Source organism: Mauremys reevesii, linkage group 6 (assembly GCF_016161935.1).
Source record: "Mauremys reevesii isolate NIE-2019 linkage group 6, ASM1616193v1, whole genome shotgun sequence".
Taxonomy (NCBI): Eukaryota; Metazoa; Chordata; order Testudines; family Geoemydidae; genus Mauremys; species Mauremys reevesii.
The window spans coordinates 114,211,302-114,230,380 of record NC_052628.1 but is presented as its reverse complement, the minus strand read 5'-3'; the positions used below and the strand labels follow the sequence as shown (position 1 = coordinate 114,230,380).

At 40.2% G+C, this 19,079-nt stretch overlaps 1 protein-coding gene across 8 annotated transcripts in view; it reads left to right on the top strand.

The window, feature by feature from the left end:
• SHOC1 (shortage in chiasmata 1) overlaps positions 1–19,079 on the top strand; it is a 134,010-nt gene that overhangs the window by 88,057 nt on the left and 26,874 nt on the right. For 6 of the 8 annotated variants that reach the window (XR_005600089.1, XR_005600088.1, XM_039543179.1 and 3 more), the window contains 10 exons: positions 463–574; positions 1,646–1,767; positions 3,254–3,347; positions 4,572–4,703; positions 6,170–6,319; positions 7,004–7,505; positions 9,149–9,987; positions 15,094–15,324; positions 15,413–15,631; positions 17,343–17,418. Coding sequence is in view for 6 of the 8 variants with exons in the window: in XM_039543179.1 (XP_039399113.1) it covers positions 463–574; positions 1,646–1,767; positions 3,254–3,347; positions 4,572–4,703; positions 6,170–6,319; positions 7,004–7,505; positions 9,149–9,987; positions 15,094–15,324; positions 15,413–15,631; positions 17,343–17,418 (2,477 nt within the window). In the remaining 2 variants the exon portion in view is untranslated. The remainder of the gene's footprint in view (positions 1–462; positions 575–1,645; positions 1,768–3,253; positions 3,348–4,571; positions 4,704–6,169; positions 6,320–7,003; positions 7,506–9,148; positions 9,988–15,093; positions 15,325–15,412; positions 15,632–17,342; positions 17,419–19,079) is intronic. The other 2 variants (XM_039543182.1, XM_039543181.1) reach the window with 2 other exon arrangements.

Below are 19,079 nucleotides of genomic sequence, written 5' to 3'. Positions count from 1 at the left end.
GTAGCATGTTGCTAAAATCTTTTTTAGTTGTCAGAAGCAATGTAATACAGCTATAGCTTCTCAACAAGAAGTTAAAAGGATTGACTTTGCTACACTGCAAATTTCAACATCAAAATGTTTTGCTGATATCAGTCTCTGCTTTACATAATGTTGCTTCATGGAACTGCAACCTTCTGTGCAGACTGTGGCAGTACATCAAGGTAATATTAAATGAATGTGGAATTAAACCTAACAGAATAAATATTGAAATATTTAAGTCTCACTATATTGATTTTTGACCTTTGAATATATGTCTTAATTGAAGTATAGTTGGGGGTTCACAAGAGATCAAGAAATTAAAAATCCATATAATTGAAGTTGAAGAATTAAATAAAAGGACTTCACAACAACATTCTTCTCCTTTTAGGAAGATTTCATCATTTCACTTAAATGAAATTTACTGACAGTTTGTGAATTCTGTAGGTACAATATTACTTTTGTTGAGAGAAGTTGCAGTGAATCATTACAGCTCTTTGGAGGTACAGAACGCTATGTCGTGATAACAATAGATGAACGCACTGCCATAATTATTGAGGTACAAAATTAGACCAACATGGTCAAATTCTGCACTCAGTTACATCTCTTAATCTTTCCTTGTAAACCAGTCTCTCCAGCCTTCTAGCCATTTTTGTTGTTCCTCTTAGCCCCCTCCTTAGGATGACCATTTCAGATCCTAATAGCTTCTCATCCCAGAAGTTATCCCAGAGTTGAATGAATCCAAAATTCTCTTTATGTCATTGAGGTATTTACTGATTGATCTTGTATTGTATCTTCTTTCTACACTTATGCTTGATAACAGAATACCTGCAAAGCTGACCTGCATTATCCGTGTTGTCAGTTCTGTTCTAAAATCCCTGAAGTGATTTTGATAATGTAGAATATTTATTATTAAAGACCCCACACTTGAAAAAGGGGTTGTATAATTGAAAATATTTTGTGAACAATTCAAGTTATAGATGACTGTATCCTCTCATTGATATCCATGTTAATTTCTTTCATGTCAACAAGATATACATACTTATGTAGAGAAGAATTTGGCTTAGAGAAGGTTTGAACAACTGAACATGATCGTATGCACTTTGTTATTAAAATTCCTTATGTTTATTCATCTATAAGTGTACGACTGAAACGCTACAGCTAGAAGAACTGATATTGCAAGATAAATTGAGTATAAAATCACATATTAACAGAACACATCTATACCCTCCTACAGTGTAGTATTTAACCACTTTGTACTTTATAAATCCAATACATCCATAGTGTAATACATATAGGTTGATTAAGGTAAAGATTAATAATAATAATTTGCACTTTTATAGTTCTCAGTAAGCCTAAGAACAAACCTGTGCAGTACATAAATATTCCCATTTTACAAAGGGGAAAACTGAGGCATGGTGAGGTCAAATGATTTGCCAAAGTTCACACAGAATAAAAGTCAGAATAGAATCTGCGTCTCCTGGCTTCCAGTCCAGTGAGCTTTATCCACTTAATAAGGTTCCTTCTCAATTGTGAAGTTTACATTACAGTGATGCACATTTTAAATCTTACAGCAGCCTTGTAAATATATTAAAAAATTTTTACCTTTTTTGTGCTAATTTTGCGGTAGACTTTGGAAGAACTGAATTATGAGAAATCCTCTGATAATATCATATTAAGACTGATGGCACTATCACTCCAATACAGTTGCTGTTGGATCATTTTGTATTCCAGAGAGAGACTGAATTCAGAGTAAGTTAAAAATTCATTCTACTAGCATGGTGTTCTAAAGCAGAGTGAAATCATTTACTAGAACAAAGTAACTTAACAAAATATTAAAATTTAATTGCAAGTCATGCACTTTTTTACAACAGTATAAATAGGTACATACACAACTTTCAGTGTGTTTCCAATTTGCATTGGACTTTTCACTCAATTTCTATGTTGCCACACTTTTATCTTGGGACTCAGTAGACTGATTTACATGGCAATTAATTTCTTGGTACCCTAAAGGGTCAAAACAGGGCATTTTGAGTTTTTAAATTATTTTTGGTCATGTTCAAGAGAAAAACCATTCAGTTTTAAAAATAAATTTACTTTTCTAAGCAGTTAATACTTAGATCAGACATCCTTTGATATTAAAAAAGTAAAAATCAACATAACTGGAGACAATACTGGCTTGACAACAATAACCATTGGAACCGTTCATTGTAATGGGCTAAAATAAACTAATGTCCTACAAGTGCATGTCTGTTAATCATGGAATCGGTATTATATCCTGCCTGGCAGCTATGCATGTATTCTCCAAATCTGTCAGTCATTGCCAGCGACCCTTCTGCTTTTGCTCCAGAAGCTCTGCCTCGTTCATAAGTAGTACCTGAATCTCTGATTCTGTTGTCTCATGTAACCACCATTTTCTTCCCATAAGCCTTCTCCTGTAAGCTAATGGTAAGCAGTAAATTCTCCCTGCACTGGCTACCTCCTCTCTGCGCTCTTTCCCTTATTAACTGGGTTCCCTTCCAGTGCTGTTGCCTCATAGCACTGACTGTGCACTGAAGACTGACGTCATTTTTCTCCCTCACAATGCAGCCTCTCCGTTTGAGTGATTCAGCTGCATTCCAGTTGCTCCTTGCAGAGCTATTTGTTAATTAATGTTCACAGAGCTTTAGTTAATATTCAGAATTCTGGTAGGTAAACTACATAGTTACAGAAGAATTTGTCTGTTTTGAAAATATTATATGCAGCTATCAAATATCTCTAATGTATAGTGCAGTGGCGGATGCAACCTCCTGATTCAATAACTCTAGTGTAATTGCAGTATGAAACAAAACAAAAAATAAATACAAAGAGAGCATGATCTATCATTTATATATTATTTCAACAATACTCTACTGGTAAGAACAAAATTAAGAAACATAATATTGGATAATAATCCAATAAACACCCACAGCAACACCACAACTCTAATCTCAGCCCAGTGCAGAGGTGAGAACCCCAGAGGTAGGGGCGATAGCCTGGCGAGCAAGCCTGCCCCTCACTCACCCCACAGCAACAGCCCCAGTCCTCTAGGTCTGGGCCTGGGGCCCCACTCCAGGTGTTATGACCTGGCACATGAGGTCAAAGTGCCACTCAGGTTCGGCACCCTTAGTTTCATGATTTCTGTAGTTGTAATTGAACCCAAGTTAAGCTGCCCCTTGTATAGTGTATTTATAGTGAGTATAATGCAACTCTGTTTCAGGTACAGCCTCACAGGAGAGACTCTGCATCATCTATCCTTAATTTATGCTGCTTTGGTTCCATTTTCACAGAAATCAGAAGACTTTGAAGTGAAGGTAATTTCTTTAGTAAAGATGACTATAAGTCTACTTTTACCTTCAGTATCATAAAACCACCTCCATGCCATTACCAAAACATTTGATAAAGCATGTACACAAAATCAAACTTATGAAATAGTTGAAATTTAAATACCTGATTAAAATGAGGTGTCGGAGCCTGATGATTGCCATTGAATGAGGCTTGGATTGACTTCAATGGACTTTGAATAGGACTCAGACTAAGAATCAGAAATAGCTGTGTTTTACCACTAGAGGTCATAATACTGAAAAAATATCATAATTTTATCAATCCATTATTGTGTATGTGAACCCAGCTGTATTATCCTTTTTTGTAGTGTGGTGTGTGTGGCTTCTGCATTTTGATTCACAAGTCAAAGTTAATGTCACTATTTGTAAAAAGATACTAAAGAAGGTGATTTGCAAGATTCTTAAGAGACAAATCTATTGTTTTAAAAAAGAAAAAAGTTTTCTCTACTGGTGTCATTTCACCAGCAAACTTTATAATTGGGGGAGAGGGGTGTACTACGAAGAAATTTTATCCATTGTGTACTAAGAAGAAAGTTTATAAAAAAAATTCTATAAAAATTTTACTGATATTTGGAGTAGTAGAAATTTAAAAAAGAGGGGAAGTTTTTGTGATTCATCAAGTTGGTATGTGTGACTAGCTGATACAAATACATAAAATAAATTGCAAAGATAAGGTGATTTACTGTCACATATACATTAAAATCTCATGCAAATTTATCCTAGTCAAATTAGCTGTAGGGAAATGACATATCTGAAGGTCAATCCTTGCACAGTTCAATGTGTGTGTTCAGTAATTCACTAGGAAATTACTTAGGCATTCAAAATGCTAAATACCCTGAATTCCTGGAACTTATTACACCTTTACTATAACATATCAAATTTAGGCTCAGAAGAATTACCTTTTTTGAAAGGGAGTATTGTTATAGCTACATATTTGATCATATCTAAAAGGTGTTGTAGTGGAATTAATTTTACCTAGACAGAGTTTGAGTAATCAAGAGCCAGTGTGTGGGGCTGAAAATAGAGGCAACCGCCCTCCATATCACTTGCATGTAACAATTTTAATGACTATAGGCCTTTGGTTTCAGGACCATCGTTAAGTTTTCTAGTTTCTTTCCTGCTGCAGACCATTGTGAATACAACCTTTTACTCTTAAGTATAACCTTTGAGCTAAAGTATTTTAAATTATTTTAGGTAGCTCTTGTGCCAGGGGTTGAAGAGACAGCATTGTTAATTCGTCAGATTGCTGACAACATTTTGATGTCTTCTAAAACAAATCCTCGTGAATGGTTGGACAAATCCTGGCTTTCTATCTTGCCATCTGAGGTTTGTTTGTCTTTGTGCTACCTATAGCAGTTCTCTTACTGTTTTTAAGATATTTACAATGCTAGGTTGTTTTCATTATTCGCATTTTCTATTGTTTTGTTGTCAAATATAAACACAATGGGCCTGAATCATCCATACAGGCACAAGTCGATGGAATTTTCATTCCTGAGTGCTTTCAGGGGCAGCTGTGCTGGAAGAGGGATTCATCCTCAGTGTTAAGAAGCAGTAGAATATCCCAGGGAGCAAATCAATCTGAATATCTCGGCTAGAAAAGACTCATCCTGTTTTAGGGTGACCAGATGCCCTGATTTTAGGGTCTTTTTTTTATATAGGCTCCTATTACCCCCCACCCCTGTCCCGATTTTTCACATTTGCTGTCTGGTCACCCTATTCTGTTTATTGTGACACTATAATCCTGTGCACCGAATTCTAAAAGCTAAATAAACTGGGCCAGATTACAGAACAATGGCCGAATCCTGCAGGGTTCTGAACACTTTGATTCCAAGCCAACATAGCAGCTAAACACATGCTTAACTGTATGTATGTACTTTATCCCATTAAAGTCAATGGGACTAGTCACGTGCTTGCAGTATTGAGCCCAAGATTGTAAATGTTTGTTTATTTACTCATTGGATAATTGATGCATAGATATTTACATGCTGGATGAGCCTGTCTGCATGGGGAAGTGAGATGACAAGATGGGAAGGGAGCTGAAACCCTGCAGCTGAGGGGGGCTTTTCTATCAGGTGGCTCCCTGCCAGGTAGTGCAGTGTGTAGTGGGGGAGCATGATGAGCAGGGGAGCTGGGTAATAGTCCCCATCTGCTTTCCTGCCGGGCAGTGCCACCTCCTGACTCCAGCCCTTCAGTGTGGTCCATCTACTTCTGCTGAGTTGGGGAGTGAGATGGACAGGCAGATGGATCCTGGCAGCCCAGACCCCCCAACTGCTGCCTCCCGTGCGTACCAGGCATCCCTCGCTTCCCCCTAAATTCCCAGAAATTTTTAAGACAAATAAAACCTGAAAACAAAGGGCCTTATGTAGAGTACAATACACAGCTTGGGCAGTTTCCCTTGAACTTGGGGTGGGGGGGGAATCTATTCTAACCTGAGAGTAAACATGTGACTTTTTAGGTCCAAAGTAAGTTTTTTAGAAAAGTTTGGGGTGTGTGTTGAAAATCCAGATTAAATGGATCATTTTTGTCAACCTTAGGTATAGAGCAGTTACTTTCATCTTCCTATATACCCATACAGTTGTGCATAATTTGTCCCCCCTCTAGAAAGATATTCTATTTATAGATGTTTAGGTGGTGTATACAAGGCCTACCTGCTCAGAATTGTGGTTCTGTGACAGATTCTGTGCCCAGAGATTATATAAAGATGGTACTCTCTTTACCTTCTAATAACAGAGCAAGCTGAATGTCCCAAATGGATCATTTCGGAAGCTGACAATGACTTTTTTCCCCCCCAGGCAGAGAAGTGCTTGCTTACTTTTCCATGTATAAACCCTCTAGTAGCTCAGCTCCTGTTAAAGAAGGGGTCTTCACTGAAGTGGCTGTTGTTGGCAACTTTTGACCAACTTCAGGAACTCCTGCCTGAGGTTCCAGAAAAAGTTTTAAAGGTTGGGCATAGTGAATTTATATATTTTATTAGCAGTCCAGCTGTCTGTGTAATAAATAAGGCTTTACTGAATGCTTTCTGAGGTTATATGTTTATATTTCCTAATATAATTTTAAAAACTAATCAGATAACTAAGTTATATTTTTTCATTGCTTGCCAGCTGCATTAGTACTTACTGATTTAGAGTATTTTTTATTCATATCTGAACTGGCATATATACTAATACTTAACCATTGAGTTGGGTCCCCTTTACATCAGTGTTGGAGGCTTCTAAAACCGTTACTCAAGAGGGGCAATGTATACCCCAGCCATCAACTTTCTCTCTGGCGTGTTCAGAACCAGGTATCTTTTACCTAGAGCCTTTGTTTACTTTAATGTTAATCTTAATTTTGGGGCTTTTTACAACGAAATGTTTCCTCAAGTTTTTCCTTTTAAATTTTCTTCTTTTCATCTGATTCTCCCCTCTCCATTAAATCTTCTCACAGCATGAAATGCTCCATGCCCCCATTAGTTCAGGAAGGCCACCAGAGAAATATCAGCTATGGTAACTTTTTCTTTTTGACAGACAGAAAAATATATCTATATCTTAGGATCTTGAAAACTAATTTAACTTTTTTTCATATTTGGATTTTATAGCGTTCAATTGTACCGTAAACATTCCTTAAGTCTGTTTCTTTCATTTCAGCATTTTTGTGACATCACTTCTTTGTACAACCTAAATTCTTCCACTCCTCCAAAATCACCCAAGAAAACCATATCACCTCAAGAACAATGGAGCTGCTTCAACATGACCTTTCCTCAGGCTTCGTTTTCCAAGTCTTTGCTCTCTAATATTCAAAGAGATTATCACTATTCAGAATTGCTTGATAACATAGAGAACAGCACAAGTCAGTGCTTGGATTATTACAAAAATGAGTCTTGTTCTCCTTCGAGATCAAGTGAGAGGCAGAGCATGTTAACATCTTCGCTGTCTTATTGTGGACAGGTCAGTTGCTTTGATGAGACAGACCATGATATAAATGGTCAGCAGTACCTTCCTTTTATGAAAAATGTGGGAACAGAGAGTGCAGATAGTTCCTCATTCTTAAAACAGAGTGATTCAGATGTATTTTCTTTGGAATCAAGCCATGTGAATTATGAAGCCAGAATCTCACCACCAGAGACCCCTAAGGAGTATTACAATTCAGGTAAGCTTTCTTTTCACGTTATGGAGCAGATAAGAATTTATGAATTTATTCCCTTCTTCTTTGAACTGAAATTTCACTGCAGCTAAAATAAGTACACTTGAAAGCATGCACGTGGTTTAGTTGAAAGCAAACCAAAATGTATGACCCGGACGCGGATGTCAATTTTATGTTTAAGCAGCAAAGAGTCCTGTGGCACCTTATAGACTAACAGACGTATTGGAGCATGAGCTTTTGTGGGTGAATACCCACTTCATCACATGCATCCAACGAAGTAGGTATTCACCCATGAAAGCTCATGCTCCAATACGTCTGTTAGTCTATAAGGTGCCACAGGATTCTTTGCTGCTTTTACAGATCCAGACTAACACGGCTACCCCTCTGATACTTGAATTTTATGTTTAATTAGTTTTACATTATTTCCCCACACCTGTAAAAGTACAGTACAGGTATGCTAAAGAAAAAGTGCCTGGATGAAAAACAGCTTAAATTCAGTGCACCTTAGTAACAATGAGGTGCTGAACAGTCTATTTTTAGACTACAACTGAGGGGAGAAATAGATACAGTAGCTCAGCTGAAAAGTATGGCAAACTGGTGCAAATTGTAAGGATTTACACTGCCACAAACAAGTTAACAAGAGATCTCCTGTATGTAGTTCTATAGAAATCTACCAATACAGAGGATTATATAATTCAGGGGATTTGTAATGTTGTAAAGACCTTTGCAGTTCTATGTTGCTAGTTGAGATTTACTCCCAGTGGGCTGTGATAAAAAAATATTGTTGATCTGACAGCTATTTGGTGGCTTATGTGAAATGAGATGGTGGCCCATTTTCTTCTCCTACAGTGCTACTTAAAGTTAAAACGTGTAGGGAGAATGTGGGCTCTCTGCTGTGGGCCAAAAGGAATGGCCTCTGAGAAGCTGCAGAACTAAAGAGTGAGCTTATTGGGTGAGAACATGGGACTGGAAAATCAAGTGTTTACAGGTTTGTAGGATGAGGTGGATATCCGGCAGCTCCAGAATATTGATGCTGAGCCTTTTCTGTTCCTCACAATCAAAATGGGCTCCCCACGCCTCTGAAATTCACATCAGTGGTGATGTGGATTGGATTGGAAGGAGGGAGGGAGGGAAAGAGAAAAGGCCTGGAAGAATGGGATATGGGATGACCCACAGTCCAGACAGGAAGTTCACATGGACAGAGGAAGGAAGAAGAGTTCATCCTGGGAAGTCAGGGAATGGCATCTGATTGGAACAAAGCTGAGGGTGTAAGTGTAACCTGGCCCATACAACAGAGTCCTCATAGGCTGCAGATTGATTTAAGAGACAAAGGCCTGGCTGGGTGAGAGGAGAGTTAGTCATGGCAGCTGACATGGGCAAGAATTGGCCCAAATTGGGACTTCTATAAGGAAGCTCTCACTTGTAAGGCCTTTGCCTTCTTGCTTTACTGGTAAAGGGAGCCAAAAACTGTCTGTCCTTGCTGTGTCTCTAAGGTAGAATAGGAGAAGAGAAGACTATGACAAAAAGAATGGTCAGTAAGTAATTTTCCTTTATTGTCCCAACTCAATTTTAAAAATGATTGAAAGCTTTAAAATATGGTCTGCATTAAAAATGCTTTTTACATTGGATTACTGCATTTCTCTATCTAGTGTCCAGCAAGGATACAGAGGAGAGCTTAACAATTCCCATCAGTAAGGAAGTTTATGAAATCCTTACGAGAAGAGAGAGCTGTCTATGTGACCTCATTGAAAAGAAGTTTGGTTGCACGTCTCTCCTTAAGAGTATAAGATGTCCCCTTGAAGTATACAGGAAAAGCCTGAAGGAAGGAATTGAAATATCTGTTTGGATGGATGATATGACAATACATAATGCTGATGCTTTGGTGAATGCAGCTAATGAACATCTGGACCATATTGGAGGCCTTGCTCTTGCCCTGGTGAAAGTTGGTGGGCCAGAAATTAAGCAAGAGAGTAAATGTTATATCGATCGCCATGGAACACTCACCACTGGCCAAATAGCAGTGACAGGTGGAGGCAGGCTTTCGTGTAAGAAAGTTATCCACACAGTAGGTCCAAGATGGTCTGCAAATGAAAGTGAGAGATGTTGTCACATGCTTGAGACAGCCATTATAAATGTCCTGAAATATGTTAATGCTCCGGAGAATAATATAAAGTCTGTTGCAATCCCTGCAGTAAGCTCAGGAATTTTTGGCTTCCCACTAGATTTATGTGCTCATGTGATCGTACGGACTATAAAGAATTTTGTTGAGCTAGCTCCATTATTTGGCTGGTTGAAAGAAATCCACTTGGTGAACATTGCTGAGCCCACAGTTGCTGCAGTGAAAAAGGCCTGTGAAGAGTTGCTGGGCAGGAGTGACATCAACTCACTTCAGGAGACTCCACCAGCTTCAGCAAACTGTCTTCCAGATTCCATCACAATCAATGGCCTTTGCCTACACATCATAAGAGGACACATTGAAGATCAGCAAGTAAGTCTTCACGATGGAGCATGAAGGCCCTAATCTTGTGAAGTGCTGAGCATGGAGTTGCATCCCAGCACCTTGCAGGATTGGACAGTAAGAGATTAGAAGGCATGTTGTATTGATCCAGTAAATGTGCATCTTGTCCTCTTGCCTTTAGCTAGCCAACATTAGAATCAGTGGGCCAATACATTATATGCACAGGTATCTTCTTATAATATGACTCTTTAGTTATGAAAAGTGTGAGTGAGCCCTGTAATGAAAGAATAGGAGAAAACAACAGATAGAGTCAGGAAAGTCGATAGAATAAAGTTATCATAGAATCATAGAAGATTAGGGTTGGAAGAGACCTCAGGAGGTCATCTAGTCCAATCCCCTGCTCAAAGCAGGACCAACACCAACTAAATCATCCCAGCCAGGGCTTTGTCAAGCCGGGCCTTAAAAACCTCTAAGGATGGAGATTCCACCAGCTCCCTAGGTAACCCATTCCAGTGCTTCACCACCCTCCTAGTGAAATAGTGTTTCCTACTATCCAATCTAGACCTCCTCCATTGCAATTTGAGACCATTGCTCCTTGTTCTGTCATCTGCCACCACTGAGAACAGTTGAGCTCCATCCTCTTTGGAACCCCCCTTCAGGTAGTTGAAAGCTGCTATCAAATCCTCCCTCACTCTTCTCTTCTGAAGACTAAACAAGCCCAGTTCCCTCAGACTCTACTCATAAGTCATGTACCCCAGCCCCCTAATCATTTTCATTGCCCTACGCTGGATTCTCTCCAATTTGTCCACATCTTTTCTGTAGTGGGGGGTCCAAAACTGGATGCAATACTACAGATGTGGCCTCACCAGTGCCGAATAGAGGGGAATAATCACTTCCCTCAATCTGATGGCAATGCTTCTACTAATGCAGCCCAATATGCCGTTAGCCTTCTTTGCAACAAGGGCACACTGCTGACTCATATGCAGCTTCTCATCCACTGTAATCCTGAGGTCCTTTTCTGCAGAACTGCCGCTTAGCCAGTTGGTCCCCAGCTGTAGCAGTGCATGGGATTCTTCCATCCTAAGTGCAGGTCTCTGCACTTGTCCTTGTTGAACCTAATCAGATTTATTTTGGCCCAATCCTCCAACTTGTCTAGGTCACTCTGGACCCTATCCCTGTCCTCCAGCATATCTACCTCTCCCCCCAGCTTAGTGTCAGAACTTGCTGAGGGTGCAATCTATCCCATCATACAGATCATTAAAAAAGATGTTGAACAAAACCGGCCCCAGGACCAACCCATAAAAAAGGTAATAATTGGAGATATACCAATCTCCTAGAACTGGAAGGGACCTTGAAAGGTCATTGAGTTCAGCCCCCTGCCTTCACTAGCAGGACCAATTTTTTTCCCAGATCCCTAAGTGGCCTCCTCAAGGATTGAACTCACAACCCTGGGTTTAGCAGGCCAATGCTCAAACCACTGAGCTATCCCTCCCCACATGGGGCACTCTACTTGATACCGGCTGCCAACTAGACATCGAGCCATTGAACACTACCCGTTGAGCCCGACAATCTAGCCAGCTTTCTATCCATCTTATAGTCCATTCATCCAAGCCATACTTTTTTAACTTGCTGGCAAGAATACTGTGGGAGACTGTATCAAAAGCTTGGCTAAAGTCAAGATATTTCATGTCCACTGCTTTCCCCATATCCACAGAGCCAGTTATCTCATCATAGAAGGCAATCAGGTTGGTCAGGCATGACTTGCCCTTGGTGAATCCATGTTGACTGTTCCTGATCACCTTCCTATCCTTCAAGTGCTTCAAAATGGTTTCCTTGAGGACCTGCTCCATGATTTTTCCAGGAACTGAGGTGACACTGACCGATCTGTAGTTCCCCGGATTCTCCTTCTTCCCTTTTTTAAAGATGGGCACTATATTTGCCTTTTTCCAATCGTCCGGCACCTCCCCCGATTGCCATGAGTTTTCAAAGATAATGGCCAATAGCTCTGCAATCACATCAGCCAACTCCTTTAGCACCCTCGGATGCATTAGATCTGGACCCATGGATTTGTGTATGTCCAGCTTTTCTGAATAGTCCTTAACCTGTTTGTTCACCATTGAAGGCTGCTCACCTCCTCCCCATACTGTGTTGCTCAGGACAGCAGTGTGGAGCTGACCTTGTCTGTGAAGACTGAGGCAAAAAAAGCATTCAGTACTTCAGCTTTTTCCACATCATCTGTCACTAGGTTGCCTCCCCCATTCAGTAAGGGTCACACACTTTCCCTGACCTTTTTCTTGTTGCTAACATACCTGTAGAAACCCTTCTTGTTACCCTTCACATACCTTGCTAGCTGCAACTTCAGTTGTGTTTTGGCCTTCCTGATTACATCCCTGCATGCTCGAGAAATATTTTTATACTTCTCCCTAGTCATCTGACCATGTTTCCACTTCTTGCAAGCTTCCTTTTTGTGTTTAAGCTCACCGAACCAAGCTGGTTACCTGCAATATTTGCTATTCTTTCTGCACATCGGGATGATTTGTTTCTGTGCTCTCAATAAGGCTTCTTTAAAATACAGCCAGCTTTCCTGAACTCCTTCCCCACTCATATTAGCTACTCTCCTTTCTTCTTTTTGTGAGGATCCTGAACTCAACCATCTCATGGTCACTGCTGCCCAGGTTGCCACCCACTTCTACTTCCCCTACCAATTCTTCCCTGTTTGTAAGCAGCAGGTCAAGAGGTCAAGAGGAGAACAGCCCCTGGTTGATTCCTCCAGTACTTGTACCAGGAAGTTGTCCCCAACACTCTCCAAAAACTTCCTGGATTGTCTGTGCACCGCTGTATTGCTCTCCCAGCAGATGTCAAAGTGATTGAAGTCCTTCATTAGAACCAGGGCATTAACATTTACTTTTTTAATGTAATATTTTAATAGTTACCTTTTTTTTCTTTCATGTATCCCCTAGAAGTTTACTCTCCTAGCTCCTATCGCATCAGGCAGGAATGTTGTAAGCAAGACACGAGAAGTAATTCTTCCATTCTACTCTGCACTGATTAGGCCTCAACTGGAATATTGTGTCCTGTTCTGGACACCACGTTTCAGAAAAGATGTGGACAAATTGGAGAAAGTCCAGAGAAGAACAACAAAAGTGATTAAAGGTCTAGAACAGGGGTAGGCAACCTATGGCACAGGTGCCGAAGGCGGCACGCAAGTTGATTTTCAGTGGCACTCACACTGCCTGGGTCCTGGCCACCGGTCCGGGGGGCTCTGCATTTTAATTTAATTTTAAATGAAGCCTCTTAAACATTTTTAAAACCTTATTTACTTTACATACAACAATAGTTTAGTTATATATTATAGGCTTAGAGAAAGAGAGCTTCTAAAAATGTTAAAATGTATTACTGGCACACAAAACCTTAAATTAGAGAGAATAAATGAAGACTCGGCACAGCACTTCTGAAAGGTTGCCAACCCCTGGTCTAGAAAATATGACCTATGAGGGAAGATTGCAAAAATTGGGTTTGTTTAGTCTGGAAAGGAGAAGACTGAGAGGGGACATAACGGTTTTCAAGTACATAAAAGATTGTGACAAGGAGGAGGTAGAAGAATTGTTCTTCTTAACCTTTGTGTCTAGGACAAGAAGCAATGGGCTTAAATTGCAGCAAAGGGGGTTTAGGTTGGACATTAGGAAAAACTTCCTGTCAGGGTGGTTAAGCACTGGAATAAATTGCCAAGGGAGGTTGTGGAATCTCCCTCATTGGAGATTTTTAAGAGCAGGTTAGACAAACGCCTGCCAGGGATGGTCTAGATAATACTTAGTTCTGCCATGAGTGCAGGGGACTGGACTAGATGATCTCTCAAGGTCCCTTCCAATCCTATGATTCTATGATCCTGCTTTTTTTTTATTTCTGGAACGGGACGAATGCTCCTCTCTCACTATTGAGGCATTCAGCATATACTGCAGCAGTTGAAGATATTTTCTAAAAACAATGTAAATATCATCTTTAACCAGAATGTGATTTAAATAGACTTATTTCACTTATTATAACTGGAAAATCTGGTAAAAAATATCGCAATCCTAGTTCTGGGCAAACCAGAAAGAGTGATTAGCCTGGAAGCTGCATCACAGCTTTAATGATAGTCTGTTTCTAACAAATACTGTATTTTACAGAATGTTCCATACCTTGTGTGTTAAAGAAACATCTTGACTCATTACGAAGTTTGTTTTTATAGATGTGGAAATAAAGGGAATTTCTTCAATGGGGAAGAAATTCTATCAGCTGACTATAAAAAGTTATATTCCTTCCGAGCAACTGAATGGGTGTAGCCCAGAGCCTTGTATTTTTAATTACTCTTAAACAATCAAGCTAAGGTTCAACTCATTATTTCTGTGGTCAAAATACCATAAGCAAAAGTTTTACATTTCACAAATTCAGTTCCAAATTACAGCAGCCCTAGGGAGTACGTGATGGGCAGAAGGAGAAAGCTCAGGGATTTCCATCCTCCCATAGTGCTCCTGCACAGAAGGCAGACATAATTTTGCAATTCCTCCTGAGTACACAAGATGGTGAGGACTATTAGTGTGACTGGCAGTGCTTACTGCTCTAAGGCTACATCTACACTATGCACCATTGTCAGTGGCATGTAGGCTATGTGTAGCTGTGTGCCACACTGAAAAGCCTGTTGTCTCCACCGCCTGCTGCAGTGCGTAGCTACTCCTGTCAACGAAAGGCTCTGGCAGGCGGAGACAGAGGGGAAAAGCTTCTGCAACTAAAAATACCAGTGTAGATGGGGAGGCACAGCTTGGGTGAGTAGAAAGCATGTAAGGGATGTACTTGTGTACATATCCACACCCTTCAACTATGTTTTGTACTAGTCTACACGCCTCACCAGCTACACTGCAAGTTATGGGCTGGGAGGAGGGGAGTAATGCTGGTATGTGTTCTACACGCTGCCGAAAGAAGCATGCAGTGAAGATGTACCTTAAAAGGGGAAGTGTCTGGGTGGGGTGGTGGTTTTAATAAGGAAAAACTTCACCAGCTGCACAGGTACATTTGAAGTGGGGATCTGATTGCAGTGCAGGTAAAATATGCATTTAGCTGAAATAAAACATACTGAGAACGTGTGTTCTTTTCTTCCAGACTGCAGTCATTGTTAATTCTGTGGTCATGAATGATGATCTCTCAAGAGGAAACCTTTCAAGAGCAATTCTAGAAAAAGCAGGCCTCTCTCTTCAGAAGGAATTTCTGTTTGAGTTACAAAAACTTCCTCCATATTGTGAGAAATTCATATTGACAAAAGGATACAATCTTGCTTGCAAGTCTGTGCTCCACATAGTATGGTCCTCAGAAAGCAGCAGTGATTCACGCAAGGTGACATTCAGCTACAGTGGATTTTCACTTCTCTTTTTCAGGTCAAAAAGTAAAGTGAGGTCTAAAAACTCTCTTTTTTTTCCTGCAGGGACTAAAAACTGCAATGTCAAGATGTTTGCTTAAGATTCAGGAGTATCAGCTTCCCTCAATTTCCTTCCCTGCAATTGGGACTGGAGTGTTAAATTTGCCAAATGATGAAGTGGCAGATATTATGATTGATGAAGTTTTAAGCTTTGCAAAGGAACATCCTTGGAAGAAGACAGATGTGTATTTTGTGATCCATCCAAATGACAGTTATGCCTATAAGGTAAAACATTTAGCATTAACTATAAGTAGAAGAACCCACAATATCCATGAAGAAAGTTTCTGTGTATTGCTATAAGCTAAAGTACTTCATATACCAAACTAGACATAACATTTGTAAAAATGGATAGCAAGCCTCTGGTATATGTCTTGGAGCTGGTAGGGAGTATACAGTGAAGGTGCTGCTCCCCACTTAGTGCGGACTTTCTACTGAAGTTATGCCACAGGAAATACATTTAGCAAATTCTGTCACATCATCTCCCGTAGCAATATATTGTCACAAAGGGCTTGGCCTTCCATGGTAGAAAAGGCTGTAGACAGGAGGCCAAATTCTCTGTTGGTGATTTCAATGGAACTGTATTAGTTTATGCCAGCAGAGAATTTGGACCAGGTGATTTATATATGGCTGTTTTAGGTATATATAATCTAAATATAACGTATATTATAAAAATATAAGATTTGATCCTGTTCTCATTGAACCTAAAACTCCCACTGACTTCAGCAGGTGAGGAGTGAGCCTGTATACTGTAGCAAAAGAAACATACAGAGCAATAGTGTGTGGACTGGCAAAAAGGCAACATTATTCTCTTGTTTCTGCTCCGAAAGGCTAACATGGACAATTGAATCATACTCAGGACCAAATTCAGATGTGAAGTGTAATGTGGTATCAGTAACTGGGTGTCAGGGAGTCTGAGTGTAACTTACGTGCTGAAGGATAGAAAAAAGGGGTAGCCACTCCTGACTCCTTCCTCCTTCCATACACCATCTCTTCCATGCCATTGATATGTAGAATACATCAATTTTGACTCCTAGGTTCAAATAAATCAACTTACACCCACTTATTGACAGGTAACTTACAGCACCTTGCATGTAAACTCTGAAGTTGCCCCTCAGTTTTAGAAGTATTTACAATAAGAATTTCCAAGTTTAATTAATTTACTTTTTTTCATCTATGCTGTAGACCTGCTGTGCAGTTTCTTCACCTTTTTGTCAGTATAGTTCAGTGTAAAATCTTATTTTCTAATGTAGTATTAATTTACAATGTACTTTTCTTGGTATTGTCTGAAGATGATTTTTATCATTTTTCCATATGCCAGAACTCTGACAAATTATATTTGGTTGTCATTTGTCTCTCTGTTCCCCTGGACCACATGCTCACACTGCCAGTTGTTTCACAAAGCCTGTCCTCTCCCCCCCCACAGGCCTTCAAGGCTAAAAAACAACATGAATGTTGTATTTTCACTGCTCAGGGATGCCAATCTGCAGGAAGCCCAAACCTACTGCACAGCACAGAACAGTGCACCTCAGTGGCTTTCCACATGAGGCTATGGAGAGGAACTTTGTGACTGTGAGTTAGGTAGGGGGATAGTCAGTGCATCTATGCACAGCATGGATCCATCAGCATAAAACCGCAAGCAAAAGAGAGCAGTGGGCAGCTTCTACTCCTGCCCATAAGCTGAAATAGCTGCCATAGCCTGGCTGCCTGAGTTCCCCACATACTACCTGCAGATGGAATTGGAGAGGATGCCATCCATGTCCCTGTACAAAACCCTGGAACCAGGCTTGGCACAAGAAACCAGCATTAGGCCCTGTGTGAAAGAAGACTGACTAAAATTGCTTACCTAACAGAAATCTGGAGAGACAGACTCTGTTCACTTGTTAGTGGTTTGATACATAGCTGGCTGTGAACTGATTCTAAATCTTTCTTTTTCAAGGCTTTTCAAACCAAGTTTGAGTCAGCAAAAAACAAACTGATAGGAGACATGGAATGCAACAAAAGTGATGATTTGAGTAAGTAAGAAGCACAAAGGGTGAATAAGGTTCTGAAAATTATATTCTCCTAATAAATATCTATTATCTGGGAGTGAAACTATCACACAGGAGCTCTGCATTTAATTTTTTATTCTGTTTCATTGCGTGTCAAACTGGGTGATAAGAGGGAGAAAACGACAAGACTGGTTTGGGTATAATGGGGAAAATGTGTTACCTCTTCTAAAGTTGTGTTTTGCAAAACTTGTTTTAGTGTTCTGATATTTAATTAGACCGCTTTTGACTTTTATCAGATTCTCATTCATGTAAACAAAAATCTAACTGTTGAGCTAACTATTCTTCAGACACTTTGCAGTCTTTTGCCCCTTGAAAGACCCATGTCATTCACCTTAATGTTATCAGGAGTTATGTGTGAGTGCTGAGAATAGAACTGATCTTAGGGTTTGGTAGATCAAAAGGAGGATTTCTTAACTGTGAATACAGACTGGAGGAAGCTAAACTATCACAGTTATCAATTATTCTCTCAAATCAATCATCTTCATCCCAGTTCCTTCTATTTAAGGAGCTAATGGGTATGATAAATTGTTGACATAGAAGGTTCTAACTGTTGTGCTTGGGCACCTTTTTTCCAGCTTATGCAAACAGGATTTGTCATACCAGGCTCAGGTCCTTGCTCCCTCTACCAATCTTTGGGTAGTTGATGCTTCAGAGGAAGATGAGCTTTCTGGGCTCCAGTAATTGTGCAGTGCCTTTTCTGGGACAAGAGGAGTTCCTTTCTGAGCATCACCCTTGTGTAAACTGGCTACAAGTCTAGTTAGTGGCCATTAAATTATCTAACCAGTTCTCTTCTCAGCCTAGTTAATTGTCACTGATCCAGTGAACAAAAATAAACTTTAAACATTTCAAATCAAGAGACAGGCCAACAGAACCCTTTGTTACGTATGGTGGGGCTTGATTCACCCCCTGTGACACCCCACCTCGGAGGGAGGGAGGGAAGGTGCCCCTGCTGCACATATCTCTGGGTTATGCTGTTGGAAGCAGACATAATCCAGGGCTGAACTGTGCCCTGTGTTGTGGTTTCTAATTAATCAGAAAGGGGTCCTGTGAAAATCATCATCATTAGTTGATTTGAGAGAAAACCCGGCTAGGTTATAACAGACAGCTTTATCAGAGGCCTGCTGCTGAGAGGACATGAACACAGCTGTCCCTATTCAGCCTGGTGGTGATCAAAGTTGTTGTTTTTTCTCAGAGTTTTCCTAGAACCAGGCCCAGAAGTTTAGTGCACCTGACTTTAACTTTAAAAAAAAAATTTAACCTTTGGGGGACCTTGGCTGAGTGCATTTTAGCTACTACAGAGTTCCAGAGCTTATTGTATATGTTTAACTAACACAGTAAAAACCTGCACCTGCAGAAGGCAGTGCCCTGTCTTTAGTTACCACTTTAAATTTTCAGTACAGTTTTGTTCAACCTTTGGTTAGGGCCATCGCTACCAACTGCAATCAGTGGGAGTTGATGGCACAAAGTACTTCATGTGATTGGGCCCCTGGCGCCAAAGGGTAAAATTTCAGTTCAAGGAAGGTGAGGATGGTGTCATGGGTGACATTCCTTCCCTCCTTGTAGGCAGGGAGTTTTATCTGCGTTGTGTCTCCTTTGTTCAAATTATTCCACTACCATTTCCATCA